General features: G+C 42.8%; 1 protein-coding gene across 3 annotated transcripts in view; it reads left to right on the top strand.

Annotated features, from left to right (window-relative positions):
* klf5l (Kruppel like factor 5 like) overlaps positions 1-14,713 on the top strand; it is a 67,925-nt gene that overhangs the window by 28,633 nt on the left and 24,579 nt on the right. For all 3 annotated transcript variants that reach the window (XM_030068212.1, XM_030068213.1, XM_030068211.1), the window contains 2 exons: positions 5,380-6,325; positions 6,532-6,591. In XM_030068212.1, coding sequence (XP_029924072.1) covers positions 5,380-6,325; positions 6,532-6,591 — 1,006 coding nt within the window. The remainder of the gene's footprint in view (positions 1-5,379; positions 6,326-6,531; positions 6,592-14,713) is intronic.

The following is a 14,713-nucleotide window of genomic DNA, read 5'->3' as shown; positions in this document are numbered from 1 at the left end:
TATTACCATAAATCAAAGCAAAAATAAAAACTAGGTCGGCATTAAAAAGCGATATTGCAAACTGAAATCAACATTAAAACTGAGAAAACTAAAACATCTTGTTTATTTGTAGTAATCAAATATAAGTGTAAGCTAAAGTTGTATGCAGTAATGTAAAACTAATATAATGAATATAATAAAATAAAAGTTGAAATATGTTTTTTTTTCTTTGTTAATGAACACTTCAAAAATTCAAAATTCATGTGAAGAATTTTTGTATTACTCGCTATCTGTTGCGAACATAAACAAGCAATGGAAGAGGAAACTAACAATCAAAATTCAATTAGAAATGAAATAAAACTCGAAAATAATGTAAAAGTGGCAACCGATGGGAAAAATCCAAACCTGTAATAGCTCTGCACTCTCACATATGTAAACACACACACACATACATGCACCCAAATACACTCATTCACCCTTCTTCTCTGTCATACACACACACACACACACACACACACACACACACACACACACAAAGAACTGACCTCATTGGCTGAAGTGCCCATAAAGCCCTCCAGCTTTTGTGTATGAAAACAAATCAGCAGGTTGCACTGTGTGTGTGTGTGTGTGTGTGTGTGTGTGTGTGTGTGCGTGTTACAATCCCTCCACTGTGTTGACATGGCTGGCACTCGACATGGCGTTGCAGAATAACAGTGTTGAAACGTTGAAATGGCTTTTCTCCGCTCCATTGTGCAGCCCATTATCCTGCGCTGGGACGGGACCTCGAACGCATCAGCACCTCGTTGGGTCATTTGTCAGAATCGGTCGGGCCGGTCCAGGACTCCGGATTTTGATTATATTCAATTTTTTTTATAATCACATTATTTGCCACTTCAAACTCACTGAGTAATACAGGAAATCAGTTGTTTTCTCTTCCTGCAGCTTTTGCTCCTCAGGTTTCCTGAAGGTTTTTCTGTGCAGCCGAAGGGCTCAGAGCTGCCCTTCCACTGTTACATATTTGGGATATTCTTGGCTGTCATAATAAATACCACATGTAGGGCTGAAGTTAATGATTATTCCCTTGCTGAATATTTTGTTTTCAATTACTTATTTTGTGTTGTTAGTGTGAAAACTAAAGCCACAGTCTTACTGGAAGTGATCAGACCTGCAGCTGAAGAATAACCCAAAGTATTAATTATATAAAGATCTGAACAGAGAAAACAAAGACAACCCTGGCATCTTAGTGGTCTTAGTGAATGGAATCAGACAGTTTGGTCAATCATTTGAGCAAATCATCTTGTTTTTACATTTCAGACATTTAATATTTATTCATTCAGTTGTACGAAAATGTTTTAGTGTTCCCTTGTAAACGGGTTAGGGTTGGATTTAAACCTAATTTAGATTTAGGCTTAAATTTATTGGCATGCAAATGGTGAATATTTCTGAATATCGGTGCAAAATATGAGCTATCTGCAGCTTCCAGTCAAACCGTGTAGTGACCTTAAAAATCCAGATCCCAGCACGGAGGATTTATCACAGTCTGATTTCCCCGTCAGGAGTTTGTCTGAGTTTCCTGATCGGTTTTAGAAACAGATCTGCAGCCTCGGTCACACACCACTGTCACTTTCATGATGAGTTTTGTATTTTCTGCGCTCACATGGCTTGAATGTTTCTCTCTCTCTCTCCCTCTCTCCCTCTCTTCTCTCTCTGTCATGTCTCCCTCTCTCGCCCCGCCCCCTGTCAGTCCATCCATTCATCAGCGTTGTGATCTGCGTGGCTTGTTGCTGTTGTTCGTCTCTCAGGTCTATTTTTACCTGACAGTGTTTAGGTTTCACTCCGTCGTTCTCATGCCCGCCCCTTTGTTTGGGTTAGCTCTTTTTTTCCCTCCTCTCCTTCTTCTTCTTCTTCTTCTTCATGCATCACCACTACATCTATCTGCCACACCCGCACAAGGAACTCACTGTTTACCTGCAGTGTGTGTGTGTGTGTGTGTGTGTGGGTTTGTGTATGTGCATGCCTGCATGGCTTCATTCATGTGTGCTTGTGTGCGTGCATACATTTGCTTGTTTGCATGTGTTTATGTATTTCTGTGGTGATGTGTGTGTCTCATGTTGATTTGTTTGTGTTTGCATGTGCATTTTTTTTTTGTGTGTGTGTGCACGCGCATGTGTGTGTGTGTGTGTGTGTGTGTGTGTGTGTGTGTGTGGCTGCAGCATGACAGCTCCTGCACTTAACACCATATGCACTTCTGAACTGTCTGCCTGCTAGACTTTGAAAGATAATACACTCACACACACACACACACACACACACAGAGGGTGCACCAGGTAATCAGCATGAAAAGTACATGCGTAGTGCCTGCTAGTTAGACAGAGAAAAAGAAAGAAAACCTGCAATTTATTTTCTTCCCACAGCTGCCAGTCCAGTTTTTCTTTTATCAAATAACAAAAGCAGCATGTGTGTTTTAATCCACTTTCACTGCTGTAACACACATCATTTGACCCCGATTAAAAAACACACCGTCCTGCTGCTCTATATTCTCTCAGCTTGTTCCTTGATGAACTGCTGATGCTTTTATGGGCATTGACTTCCTGTCCCACATTTTCCTCAGAAGTGCACTGCCCGCCCACGTCTATCTATGTCTATTTATCTGCTGTCACTCAGTTGTTGTTGTTTTTTTTTTTTTTTTTTTTTTTTTTAAATCGTGGTTAGAGAAATATGATCCCCTCTCAGACAGACAGGTGTTTTATTTGTTTTCTCTTTGCACTGTGAAATCAGTTGTGGCACAGATTGGGTGATAAGTGTTTTTTTTTTCCCTTTTCCTCATACCTATTACCATATTTTACTACTAATACACATCATGTTTTATCTGCTGGAGTTTATTAGAGTTTAACAAGTTGATAAAAGAATTGTGATTTGGTTTTATAAAGCTGTAATTGAATGGAGTGTGCGTCACGGCACGTCGGTCGGGGTTTGGCATCTTATCAGTCGCACTGAAATCCCAGCTGCAGCACAAAGAGGTCGCTTACCCCCAACATCTCTCCAGGTTATGTTTGACAAGCCGGTAACAAGAGGGCCTTAAAAATCACTGCACATCACAATCAGAGAGAATGAAATCCCACCAAAGTCTAAATCACATAGGTTTAGGTTTTCTTAAGTTAAGTTCCTGATCTGTGGAGAAATGAAGTGATTTCAAAAGCGCAGTTGTTTTTTGTTTTGTTTTTTTTCCCTTTCTTTGCTCTCTTTTTTTCTGCCTTCCAGCTCATCTGTGTCCTCTGATACTACCAAGGCTGTAATTTTGAGACTCAGGAGGAAATTATTTTATATTGTTTAATAGAGGAAGAGGACTGCACAGTGTGGCAGATGTAATGTGTGGCAGAGTTTGATTGCCTGGTGAGAATTTCTCCACAGAGACATTTAAGCTTATCTTATCTAATTAAATCATAATCAAACCTCAAATCCAAATTTGTGCAGAGCCTAACCTCTAATGGGGGCAGGCAGGGTGCCGCTCTCTGTGGTGTCGTCACCTGCCACCAAGGACCGCCATTAGGGGTTAGTCTCCATCCACTGCTGTGTTTCAGTTTTCACGTTTGGTTGTAATGAAGCCTTACAGAGTCTGATGTGGTATGTGGTCGAGACCAGCTGAGCAGGACGACGGCAGCTAAAATAGAAAATTCAATATGAGTGAAATTCCCCTTTAGCGGTGCTCGGTCCTGTTCCCTGGTGCTGCCAGGGCAGTGAGCTCCACTGGAAAACAGGAATGTGAGGAATGAAGGAGGTTTGGAGGAGGGAGTCCTGGTACCACCACTGCTTCAACTCTCTCTGTCTGTGTTTTTTTTTTTTTTTTTTTCAATGTTTTACAGAAAACAACCTTTAATTTCAGTCGTAGAATCCCCCTCATCACTTTATCCCTCCCTCTGACACTTTTTTTTTCTTTATTTGTTTCTATTAACCGCCGATTTGGAGGAGCTGAGCTGCCTTATCTTCGTCTCCAGCCTGTTACTCTCTCAAAATAATTACAGCAGTTAAACAAATGTGCTATCGGTGTCTGTGTTAAACAAATAACAGGAGCTGCTGCTGCTGCACTCGTGTTGTGGCAGTGGATCCTTTTATCCAGCAAGCACATAACATATACAAATATATATGGATATGTTCCATTTTTCATAGTGATTTACCTCCACTTTCACAACCGTATCAGATTTTGAAAACCAAACACCTGCTGCTAGAGTGTGTAATGTGTTTTAGCTGCAGAATCAAGTTTAGCCCTGCTAAGTGTACTCTGCTCTTGGATGCAGTTCCACCTGAATTGTATTAATGACACAAACGCCTGTCATCCGCCTCAGGCCTCTCCTGTCAAGTGTTGTCAAAGTGTAACTCTATCCAGAGAGATGAAGCTCCCTCACTCAGTAATTTGTGTTCATTCCTGTATCCTCCGAATCTCTGCCTCTGGCCCGGGGGCTCCATGTCATGGTGTTCTCCGTGATGTAAAACAGGGAAATGTAGTGAAACACCCGCTCCCAGTGATTCATTAAGTCAATTATTCACAAAATACCTGCGCACTATAGGAAGCGCGTTGATGTGAAGCGTCCGGGGCTAAAAACAGGAATTTGAAAGGAGATTCTGTAAGCGGGGAAGTTTTTCACCATTCAAGAATAGGAACCACCAACCTCCTCAAAGACCTCATCAAATAGACTCTTTCTCTCTTGGTTTGATGTGATTCCTGTTGGAACAGGACATTTGGGCGGGAAGGATCATGCAAAACCAACGGGACAGACCAAACCCTAAGTCCAACCCAGCAGGATGTCAGTTTAGGAGAGGAGCCCAGTTTTATTTGAAGGGACAGGTGCATAAGAGAAGATTTGCAATGGTTTTTATTGATTGAAATTTAAATTTACATCTGCACTGCAAAAACGCAAAATCTTACCAAGATTATTTGTCTTATTTCAAGTCAAAAATGTCTTATTTCTAGTCAAAATATCTCATTACACTTAAAATAAGACATGATCACCTCAGAAGTAAATTGTTTTTAGACAATTTTCACTTGTTTCAAGTGAAAATTCACTTGAAACAAGTGAAAATTTGCTTGTTTCATTGGCAAAATTTGCCAGTGGAAAAAGTGAAAATTCACTTGAAATAAGTGAAAATTAGCTAGAAACAAGAAACAAATTTTGCCAATGAAACAAGCAAAAATTGCAGTGTGGTAGTGCAGGATGATGTCACTATTTAAGATAATCTGTTTTACAGGAAGTAGAGCTCGTGAGGTGATTTCATGGTGACTTTAAGATGAATGTGTGTATGCAGGATGTAATTGAGAATGAAAGGTTGACACTGTAAATGCATTGTCAGTGTACATTTTGAATCGACTGTGACAGCCCCTCACCTCTTCTTCTCTCTCTTTAGACTCGTTCGGAGATGGAGAAGTATCTCCCCCAGATCAGCAGCCCCCTCTTGCACCCCAGTGCCGCCGCCGCCTCTGGCGACAAGAAGTACCGGCGGGAGAGCGCCTCTGTGGTCGACGAGTACTTCTCTGAGGACAAACCAGCCGCGCCGTACAGCCTCAACATAAACCTCATACTTCCGAACACCACACACCTCCGCACGGGCCTGTACCGACCCAACAGCAAGGCCCAGCAGATCAAGACAGAGCCGGGGCTGGAGGTGCCCTGCTCCGCACCCACCACCGGCACCCAGGCCCTGCCGGACTTCACCTCCGTCTTCAACATGCAGCCAGCAGTTAACAACCTCTTCATCAAACCAGACATGAGCGCCGGCGGCGTGGTCAGCCTGACTCCCCAGCAGCAGCAGCAGCAGCAGCAGCAGCCAAATTTGGATGCAGAGCTGCACATCGGGCCTCCGGCGCCGCAGCCCCAGGTCTACCACATGCCCATCGCCAGCGGCGCCGACCTCACCATGACCGTGTCCCACAGCAGCCAGTCGCCGTCCGGCTCCACCGGCAGCAGGACCATGCTGAACCTCGGCAGCGTGGCCTTGACCGCAGCGAACGGCGACTACGTGATGCCCGAACACCAGCAGCCGCAGCACCACCACGTGTACTACCAGCTCTCTCCGGCCCACCCGCCTCAGCAGCCCCACAGCCTGCCGCCCTCGCCGCCCAACTCCCAGCCCGGGAGCCCCGACACCCAGGCCGAGCTGCTGAGCGTGGCGCCGCAGCATCAGCAGCTGCCTCCGCCCTACCAGCAGCGTGCAGCAGGGCTGAAGGTGCCGGGAATGTCCCATCATGCACTGCTGATGACACACGGGCAGGGCATCCTGACGGGTCCCAGGTACAACAGGCGGAACAATCCTGAGCTGGAGAAGAGGAGGATCCACTTCTGTGACTTTCCAGGTGTGTGGTTGTTGGTTTTCTTTGGGGAATAAAAAGTCTCAGTGTGATTCTCGCTGAGTGACGGCTGAAAAAATAAGTTCAGTAATGGAGCATTGTCTCCCTCGGACTCCATGGCCGAGGCAAAGTTTGCATACCCAAAGCCAACTCAGGCGGCGTGTGTCCGCCGGCTGCTAGACCTAAACTCTCTCTCTCTGTCTTCTCTCCAGGCTGCACCAAAGTTTACACAAAGAGCTCTCATCTGAAGGCACACCAAAGGACACACACAGGTAAGACAAGGGCTTCTCTAAACCTGTGTCACTGTAACACCACAATGAAAGCTGGAGTCATCCTAAACTGCTCCGTGTGTTGTTTTGTGAAAGCGGGACCTAAATATCTCTCTGGTATCAGCTTTCCAATGCGTTGTAGCTTTTTTTATGGTGCAGTCATATCATATTGTGTAATTCTGTCCTCATTTTTGCGTTGAAGTTGAACTCGTCCATCCAATGCCCGGCAAGCAAATCTGATCTGTTTGCTTCACTTCCATCGAGGCAGACTTGAAAAGGACATGCACGCTGTAGTGCACGTCCTTGGCCTGGGACCCTTTAAAAACACGGAAGAACGACCTTTTCAGGATGGCATTGCATTTTCAAACATATAAAATAACCATGATAATTTTGCATTTTCCCATATGTATTAATAACCCATCCATGTGACCCCCCAAAATTGGGGGACACGTGGATTTATTTACATTCGGTGGTCACCACTCTAGACATACATAATACATTATTTACTTTAAAAAAATACATCCTAGTAGTAATTACACCACTCAAAAGATAGTACTTTTATTAAGTACCATATGACGTGAAGGCAGGGGCGCCACCAGGAATTTTGGGCCCCATGGAAAAAAAAAATATATATCTATTTACTCGATGATGGTTTAATAATTTTATATTAGTTTTTACCCATTTTTTGGGGCCCCTGTCAGGCAAGGGCCCTTGGAATTGTCCTAACTTTTCCCCCATATACGGCGCCCCTGCGTGAACGTGGCATAATTTTATAACTGTTTGGTCATTTGTGTTGAAGTCACACTACATGCCACTGTTCTGGGCAAAGTGTTCAAAATGGCTGCTGTAAGGTCAGTTACTCTTTTTGAACCAGGATTCAAACCTGCAACTCTGTGATCACAAGCTGTGACTTCAGTCAGTTTTGCTGTGTATGCTGCACATTTTACCACGGGACCAGTTTCGATACGCCCGGTAACAATAATAGAGATAAACAACACCAAACACATGAGGAAAGAAGCTGTGGAAGCTGCATTAGTTTTCCTAATGTTTTTTTTTTTTTCTGTGTGTTTCTACATGCCCGCACTTGTCCTCCTCCTCCTCCGCTTCCCCAGAGGGAACAAAGACAGGAGGGAGGACGAAAAAAAAAGAGGGAAGACATGCAATTATGGTGAAGGCCAAACAGGTTACTCCTGCTTTTCAGTCGCTTTTCAGAGCAAGAAGGAGGGAGGGAGGGAGGTGTGTGTGTGTGTGTGTGTGTGTGTGTGAGAGAGAGAGAGAGAAGAGGAAAGGCTGGTTTCGATGCGTTTACCTCTGTAAGCTGAAGACCAGGAGATTGTAGAGATTTTACTTGTCTAAAACAGGTTTAGATCTCTGTCAGTGAAGTGACGATAGCAAGAATGAACGAACAAACGAACGAACGAACGAATGAATGAGATGAAACGTCTGATCACAGTGCAGAAGTCACCCGTCGGCTGTTGCGTCAGCTGGGAAAAAGACGAATAGAATATAACATAGATTTGAAAGGTTGTGAATATGCATCTGCACAACAAGGAAGATGCAAAATTTAATACAAACCCATGTGGGGGTTCATGTCAATGCATGCACGGGACAGTTTCAGCACGTCGTAGCCGTGCTGGTGCAGAAACACAGTGAGGAAGTGCAGGATCACATTTGATCTGTACACACGATGTAGACAGTATGAAGTACTGCAACCCTTATTAAAGCATTATTAATATTTGGTGGAGGTAAAATTTGATGTTACGTAGTCATGATGTCATCATGAAGAGGTGGAAGAAATGTGATTGTAGGCAGCTTTAATTGATTTTATACTGTTTTTTTTTTTTTTCCTCTAATAGGAGATGGAGGTTCCCAAAATTATTTTAAAAACGGCACTTTTGAACCATCTGATTAATATTAATGAACATGAAAACCTGTTGAGTTTAATGCCAAAATGAAACATTTGCCAGGTAGAAACAGTGATAGCTACTCTTTAAAAAAAAAACTCGAACAAAAGATGTTTTAAAGGTTAATAGGTCATAGTTCTTGGATGACACCACATCTTTAGTGAATTGATCCTGAACGATTAGCTTGGGCTTTTATTCCCAGGATGAATCTACATTATCTTAGAAACTATCTCCTCAGTTTACTCTGTGGTCAGTTGGTCTTTGTTTTCTCGTGTTTTTTGGTGATTTGATGGCGTTCACAAACTGCGAGCAGGCTGTCATCACACGGCCAGCGTTAAGGAATGGAATGAGCCAAATCCTAAGTGGAGCGTGCCCTCAGCGGCGGCGGCCTCCAGTCACACGCTGGATCATTTTGACGTCGGCCTGTAAATCTGTCAGCTCCGGCTGTCACTCTTCCCTCCAGCTGGTCCTCTCTCTCTCATTCTGCTGCTCAGAAATGTCATTTGCTTTTGAATCCACAGCAGCCAACAAACAACAAAAGTCAGTTTCATGGTTTGTTTCCCAGTGTGAGCTTTTTTTTTTTTCTCACCACTACCTCTGCACACAGCAGGTGGGAGTAAAGCTAGTCTGATCTCTTTTTCTTTTGTCAATATTTTCTTTTCAATTCCTGCCTATTATGTGGTGGCTGAGATGAATACCTGTTTCCCATCAGGCCGTTCGCTCACTTTTGTTCCTTATTCCTCACGTGGCCTTTAGCCTCTCCGCCTGACCTGACAAACCTGTCCGGCAGTCGTCTCTGTTTGCTGCTGCTCTGCTGTTTGGATTTGATGGACGGGGACGGATGGACAGATTCCATTTTGTTGCATATTACAAACACAAAGGAGTAGACTCTGTTTGATCCACTGTGCATCACAGTTATACAGTTTTTTTTAATCAAAGCCAATATATTCTAAGTTTTTTTCCATTTCAGGCCAAAAAAAATTCATCTGTTCAACCAAAAAGATTGAAAAATCCCTGAAATGGCACTAGCGCCACAGAAAACGCAACAACCCTGAAACCCGATTTGTGACTTCTTTTTTTTTTCTTTTTTTTTTTCTTTTTTTTTTTTTTTTTAAGGAGGGCTAGCTGCTGTCCTCCTGCCGTAATGTGATTCTGCAATCGCCAAATGTTTGACCGAAATAGTTCTGCCTCGCTGAAAGTGGTGCTGAGCCACAGAAACATGGCAGTTAAGTCGTGGAGCGCTGCAGGAAATCATTAAAAACTTTGAGCAGTGGCGTGTCTTTGCCTCTAGATGGCAGTGAAGGACGGCTAGATAATAATTTCTCCCTAAGTCACTTCTCAACAACTAACGAGTCACAACTGGCAGCGTTTCTGCAGCTGATCTCTGTGTTAAAGTCCAGTTTTCCTCTTGATCGGGTCATGCAGTTTAAAAGTGTGTGCAGAGGGACGTGCTGCCAAATTTTGGGATCTGGCTGGTTAAAGTCTTAAGTCTGTCATTAACTGGTTTTAGGGCATGGCTGTAGCAGTTATAACAACAATATACTGTATATGTGAAAAAACTGCTACATGTCCACACTTGTGATTGTATGCTTTGTATGTGGTTATGTAATTCATGTGACTGTTTTTGGCCCTGACTCAAGAGGAGCTGATTTGTCAGCTGGACTTTTTAGTGCAAAGTATTGGCCTTCATGTTTTCCCCACTTCAGATTTTTGTCCCTTTGATATATTTTATTATTATTTGGTTATCTCTGACTTTTGGATTTTTTTCTCCATGGAAAGGTGGCATTGATCATTTAAGGCATACGACCTGCCTATCTGTCAGGTAGAACATTAGCTTTTTGACTGGAAAGTTATTTTAGTGACCAACATAAGTGACCCAATTAACTGAGTAAATGAAATGTGTAAGGAAATAGTAAATTTCCTTTAGGTTTTTAAGATTTTTTTTTTTATGTTGCCCTGGTCAACGCGGAGCTAGCTGACGACATGACTGATATCTGATGGTTAGTAAAAGACATGTAGCCCTCGGTGCAGTAACAGAGGGCCATGCATTTTCACCATGGTTTTACAGCAAAGCTCCTCGAGAGAAGTTTTAAGCCTGTAAGCTTTTTTTCTGTCTACTTTGCATGCAGTTTTTGGAACCCATACATTTTTTTTTATTGTTATTAGGGCTTCTGTGCCTTTGCATAATTGTAGCTCCACATGTATTTTCATGTGCCCAATGAAACAGTGATATTTTTGCATTATTGGCAGCTTATTTTTGCTTATTTTTCTGCCTCCATGAGTGCCTTGTCTATTGTTTTCACGCAGTTGTTGAATATATACACCATATCTTGCTTTTTTTATTGTCATTTTTGGACGATGCTTTGTACTTTTGTAATTCTCCGTCATGGGAAAACCTTGCACAGTATCTCCAAAATGTCAATCCAGTGTCATTTGAACAGGTTTTTATCTTCGAGCGTCTCCAGAAGCTGATGAATCAGTAATCCTAAATGATCAAATATCCTATCTGTTAAAGTGTCACTGCCTCGTCAACTCAAGGACATTAGTTACTCAAACGCACATCATTTGTTTTGATGTGGCACAGTGAATCATTCTGTAAGCTTATTCTGTGAAGCTTATTTTATCAGAATCAACATTTCAGTGTTAGATATTCTGTGTTCCTAATAAAATGCTATGCGAAACTCATGTACCATAAAACATAAATGTCCTACCAAACATTTAAAGCTACACGCCCACCAAAAATGTTTAACGTCCCAAACTGAGCATCCCAAACATAATTGAGAAGCCAATTTCAAGCAAACAGCTGATTCACACGCAGAAACACACAGGCATCAAAATGCATGAAACACCCCGTTTGTTATTTTAACGTGAAAAAGAAAATCCATATTACAGCTTTAAGGATTTTGAGCACATTGCACTTTTCTAAAGCACTATCATTAGCTCCAATTTTACTTTCAAATTCTGCCCAGTGGGGATCGTTTTGGTTTGAATCTGTCATTTCCTACAGGCCGGCAGCCTCGTAAAATTTCCATCTCTGCTCGCTTAGCAACACTGAGCAAGTCAGGTCACATTTTCCCCTGTAAATACACTCCTGTTAGACTCTTGTAATTTTGCTGGCACGACAGTCGCCTGGAGGATAGCGAGACTAGTCGGTTATCGGTTTGAGTCCCAGCTCCTGCTTGGGAAATGTGGACGGGGAGAGCGAACAAACTTTATACCTGGATAAGTAAAGGTCAAAAAAAAAAAAAGTCAAAGAAGAAGAAAAGAGTCAGGCGGCCAAAAAAACAAAATAGTCAAGATTGAACTTGAAGTGAACCGTTTATGCTCAAGTGGCATTCAAGTGCATCTCTATTCGTGGTAATTCACAGCGCTGCTATCATAACAACCTGCCCCTCCTAAAGGTATGGAGGCCGGCCTTGACCGTGGCCACAACAGCCGTTTGATCTCTGTACGTTGACAGATGTATTTGTGTGTGAGTGTGTGTGTGTGTGTGTGTGTGTGTGTGCAGAGTGCAGTGCTATCAGGCTGATTAAGGAACCCTCCAGCCCTCTTCACAAACACTCACTGAGCTGATAAAGCTAAGAGGTCCACAAAGAGTTTATGGGCGTCCTGGAGAGCCTGAGAGTGTGTTTGCTCTCTGACTCAGTGAGGCCGTGCAGATGTGCCTGTAAAATGTTGTTACATTCTGTCATAATGTCGTGTGTATTGTTATTTATGTCCTGGCATGAATTAGCAGAAGAAATACTCTGGAGTAACATATATACAAAATCTGACATTTATTTTAGGAATTTCAGGTTATTCTGGTGTTGCGCTCACTGTTTGTCACTCTGGATATGAGGAAGAGTGTTAAAGAAAAAAAAATCTGGGTTTTAAGTGAAAGTTGGAATAAAAAGGTCACTTAATTTTAGCATGCAGAATTTAAAAAATATTCAGCTGCCATGGAGTTATTCTGAAAAGCAAAGAAAAAAAAAAAAGATATCTGCCAGTAAGCAAAAAGTGATTGACAGCGTGGGATTAAAACAAATCATGGTACCTCTGAACACCTGAAGTCACTGCTTTTTCAAAGCAGAAAAATATTAGCATTTTGGAATAAAGCTGTCCATATGCTTAGTGATCAGAGTAGCAACTGACTTTTGGCAGGTTAGGGTTCAGCCGCCTATAGTCTCCCTCTGTACATTCATCTTGCTGAGTAAATGAGCTGTTTTTTCTTTTGAAAACTGCACAAAGGCCTGGACCAAGTGACTTATGAGGTTGTTGCTCTGCCTGGACATTTCTAACTCCGTGTGTGTGAGTGAGTGTGTGCGTGTGTGTGTTTTGTGTGTTTGAGTGTGTGTGTTTACCCATTATGGTCTGTGACGTGTCCATACTTGCATTCAAAGTGCATTACTCTGTGTGTGTGTGTGTGTGTGTGTGTGTGTGTGTGTGTTTAATGAGATAATGGTTTGGCCGTTTGTAATCAGCCACCTGACCAAATAGCTGCTGTCTGTTATGTATAAATGCCTGTGAAGGCTGTTGAGCACAGATGCCTGTCATTTAAATGAGGTTTAAAGGAGTTTGACTCAGTGGTCAGCTTGCCTGCTGAGCCGTCTTCAGTCATATGTGGCCAAATCTGGCAGTTTGTGTTGAAAGAAAATGGCGGGTAATTTTTTTTTTTTTTACCTGATTAATAACTAAAAATCACACTATGAATTTATAGTATAGTATTTTGTGAAGCACCATGTAACTCTTGTTTTGAAAGGTGCTATAGAAACAAAGTTTATTAGCAGTGGTATTATATCGCTCATCCATCTAAATAATAATCGTGTGTGTGTGTGTGTGTTGCGTGCTACAACAACAAGCACCTGCAGCTGACCTTTCTGGCAGCTTGTTTAGGGATAAATCCAGGAAGTGTTTGCTCTGTGTGTGTGTGTGCGTCCTGTTTCAGCACTCCAGGATAATAGTGTGAGGGAGGCGGCGACGCTTTTGACCCCGACAGCGCGGCTATAGAGCAAAAACCAAACACACCTGCAGGCCGAGAGCCTCAACCTTTCATGATGACATTTGTGCTGCGTACCTCTGCACACACACACACACACACACACACACACACACACACACACATGAGGAGCACTTTATTCTGAAAACAGGATATTGTCCAGACTGGAATGCTTTCTTAGCGGCTCATGTTAAAGATCGCAGCGCTGGATGATATTTGCATTCAGAGGACCACACCAGTGATTCTGCATGTTTTAGAGTCTTTAAAATGTGTAAACTTATCCCAAAGCAAGTAGTGGTATTTTAAAAATCCAATATTATTTTTCCTCCCTTTTCTCCAGCCGTTGGTTTCCATTCATTCCACTACGATATGAAAATGAACTTTCAGACACTTCAGACTTTCTTCACTCCAGTATTCCATCACTGTAATAAAGTCCCCCACATTAATCTTCCTAAAGGCAGCAGCACTGTTGTGTTTTCATGACTTGAAATTGGAGTGGTGTGAAACTCCCTCCGCCAGAGAAAATAGTCCCTGGGGGAAACGTTTGCTTTCCACAGCCAGTTATCAGTTCTGTGGTTTTTGAATGTTGAGGACTTTGTTTGCCACAGAACACTATTAGGCGGCTGTTGTTGTAAAAAAAAAAAAAAAAAAAAAAAAAAAAAAGTCAAAATGAAAATCAAAGGATTGTGATTGTATGTTGTAAAATCTTTAATCTGGCTGATTTGCAGAATGCTTTGTTGCAGTGTAAAATGTGGGGACTTTGTCATAAATGCCAATCATTGAAAATTCCTGGTGTCGTCCTCTGGTCGTAATGTGGAAACAGGAGGGATCATGATCCGCTACAGCCCTCTGTTTGGGATTTTGAGATAAACTCTTCACACACACACACACACACTCAGTCACACACCATCTGTCTCTGTAGGCCCATATAAAGGTGTTCCCCCCTGTCACCTGTTCCGCCCCGCTGCTCTTTGGACCCCCGCTTCACTTAATGGCTGTCAGTCGGTGATTGATGATCAATAGCAGGGGCTAATCTAATCAGCAGTAACGGGGCCCGGGCTGCTAATGAGCGCCTGACGAGCCAAATGGCAAAGGACGATGACACGGCCTCGACAGCCTCCTCACACACTGACTTCTGCACTCATTTTCAACCCGAGGAGTCAACGGAGGAATGTGGTTTTGTGGAACCGAGGCTGATTAAATTTGTCACATGGAGACCCCCAGGCCGCTGAAGTGTGTCACATCC

This window comes from Myripristis murdjan, chromosome 14 (genome assembly GCF_902150065.1).
Source record: "Myripristis murdjan chromosome 14, fMyrMur1.1, whole genome shotgun sequence".
NCBI lineage: Eukaryota > Metazoa > Chordata > Actinopteri > Holocentriformes > Holocentridae > Myripristis > Myripristis murdjan.
Note: the sequence above shows the minus strand (reverse complement) of the source record. Positions and strands in the feature narration are given on the sequence as shown.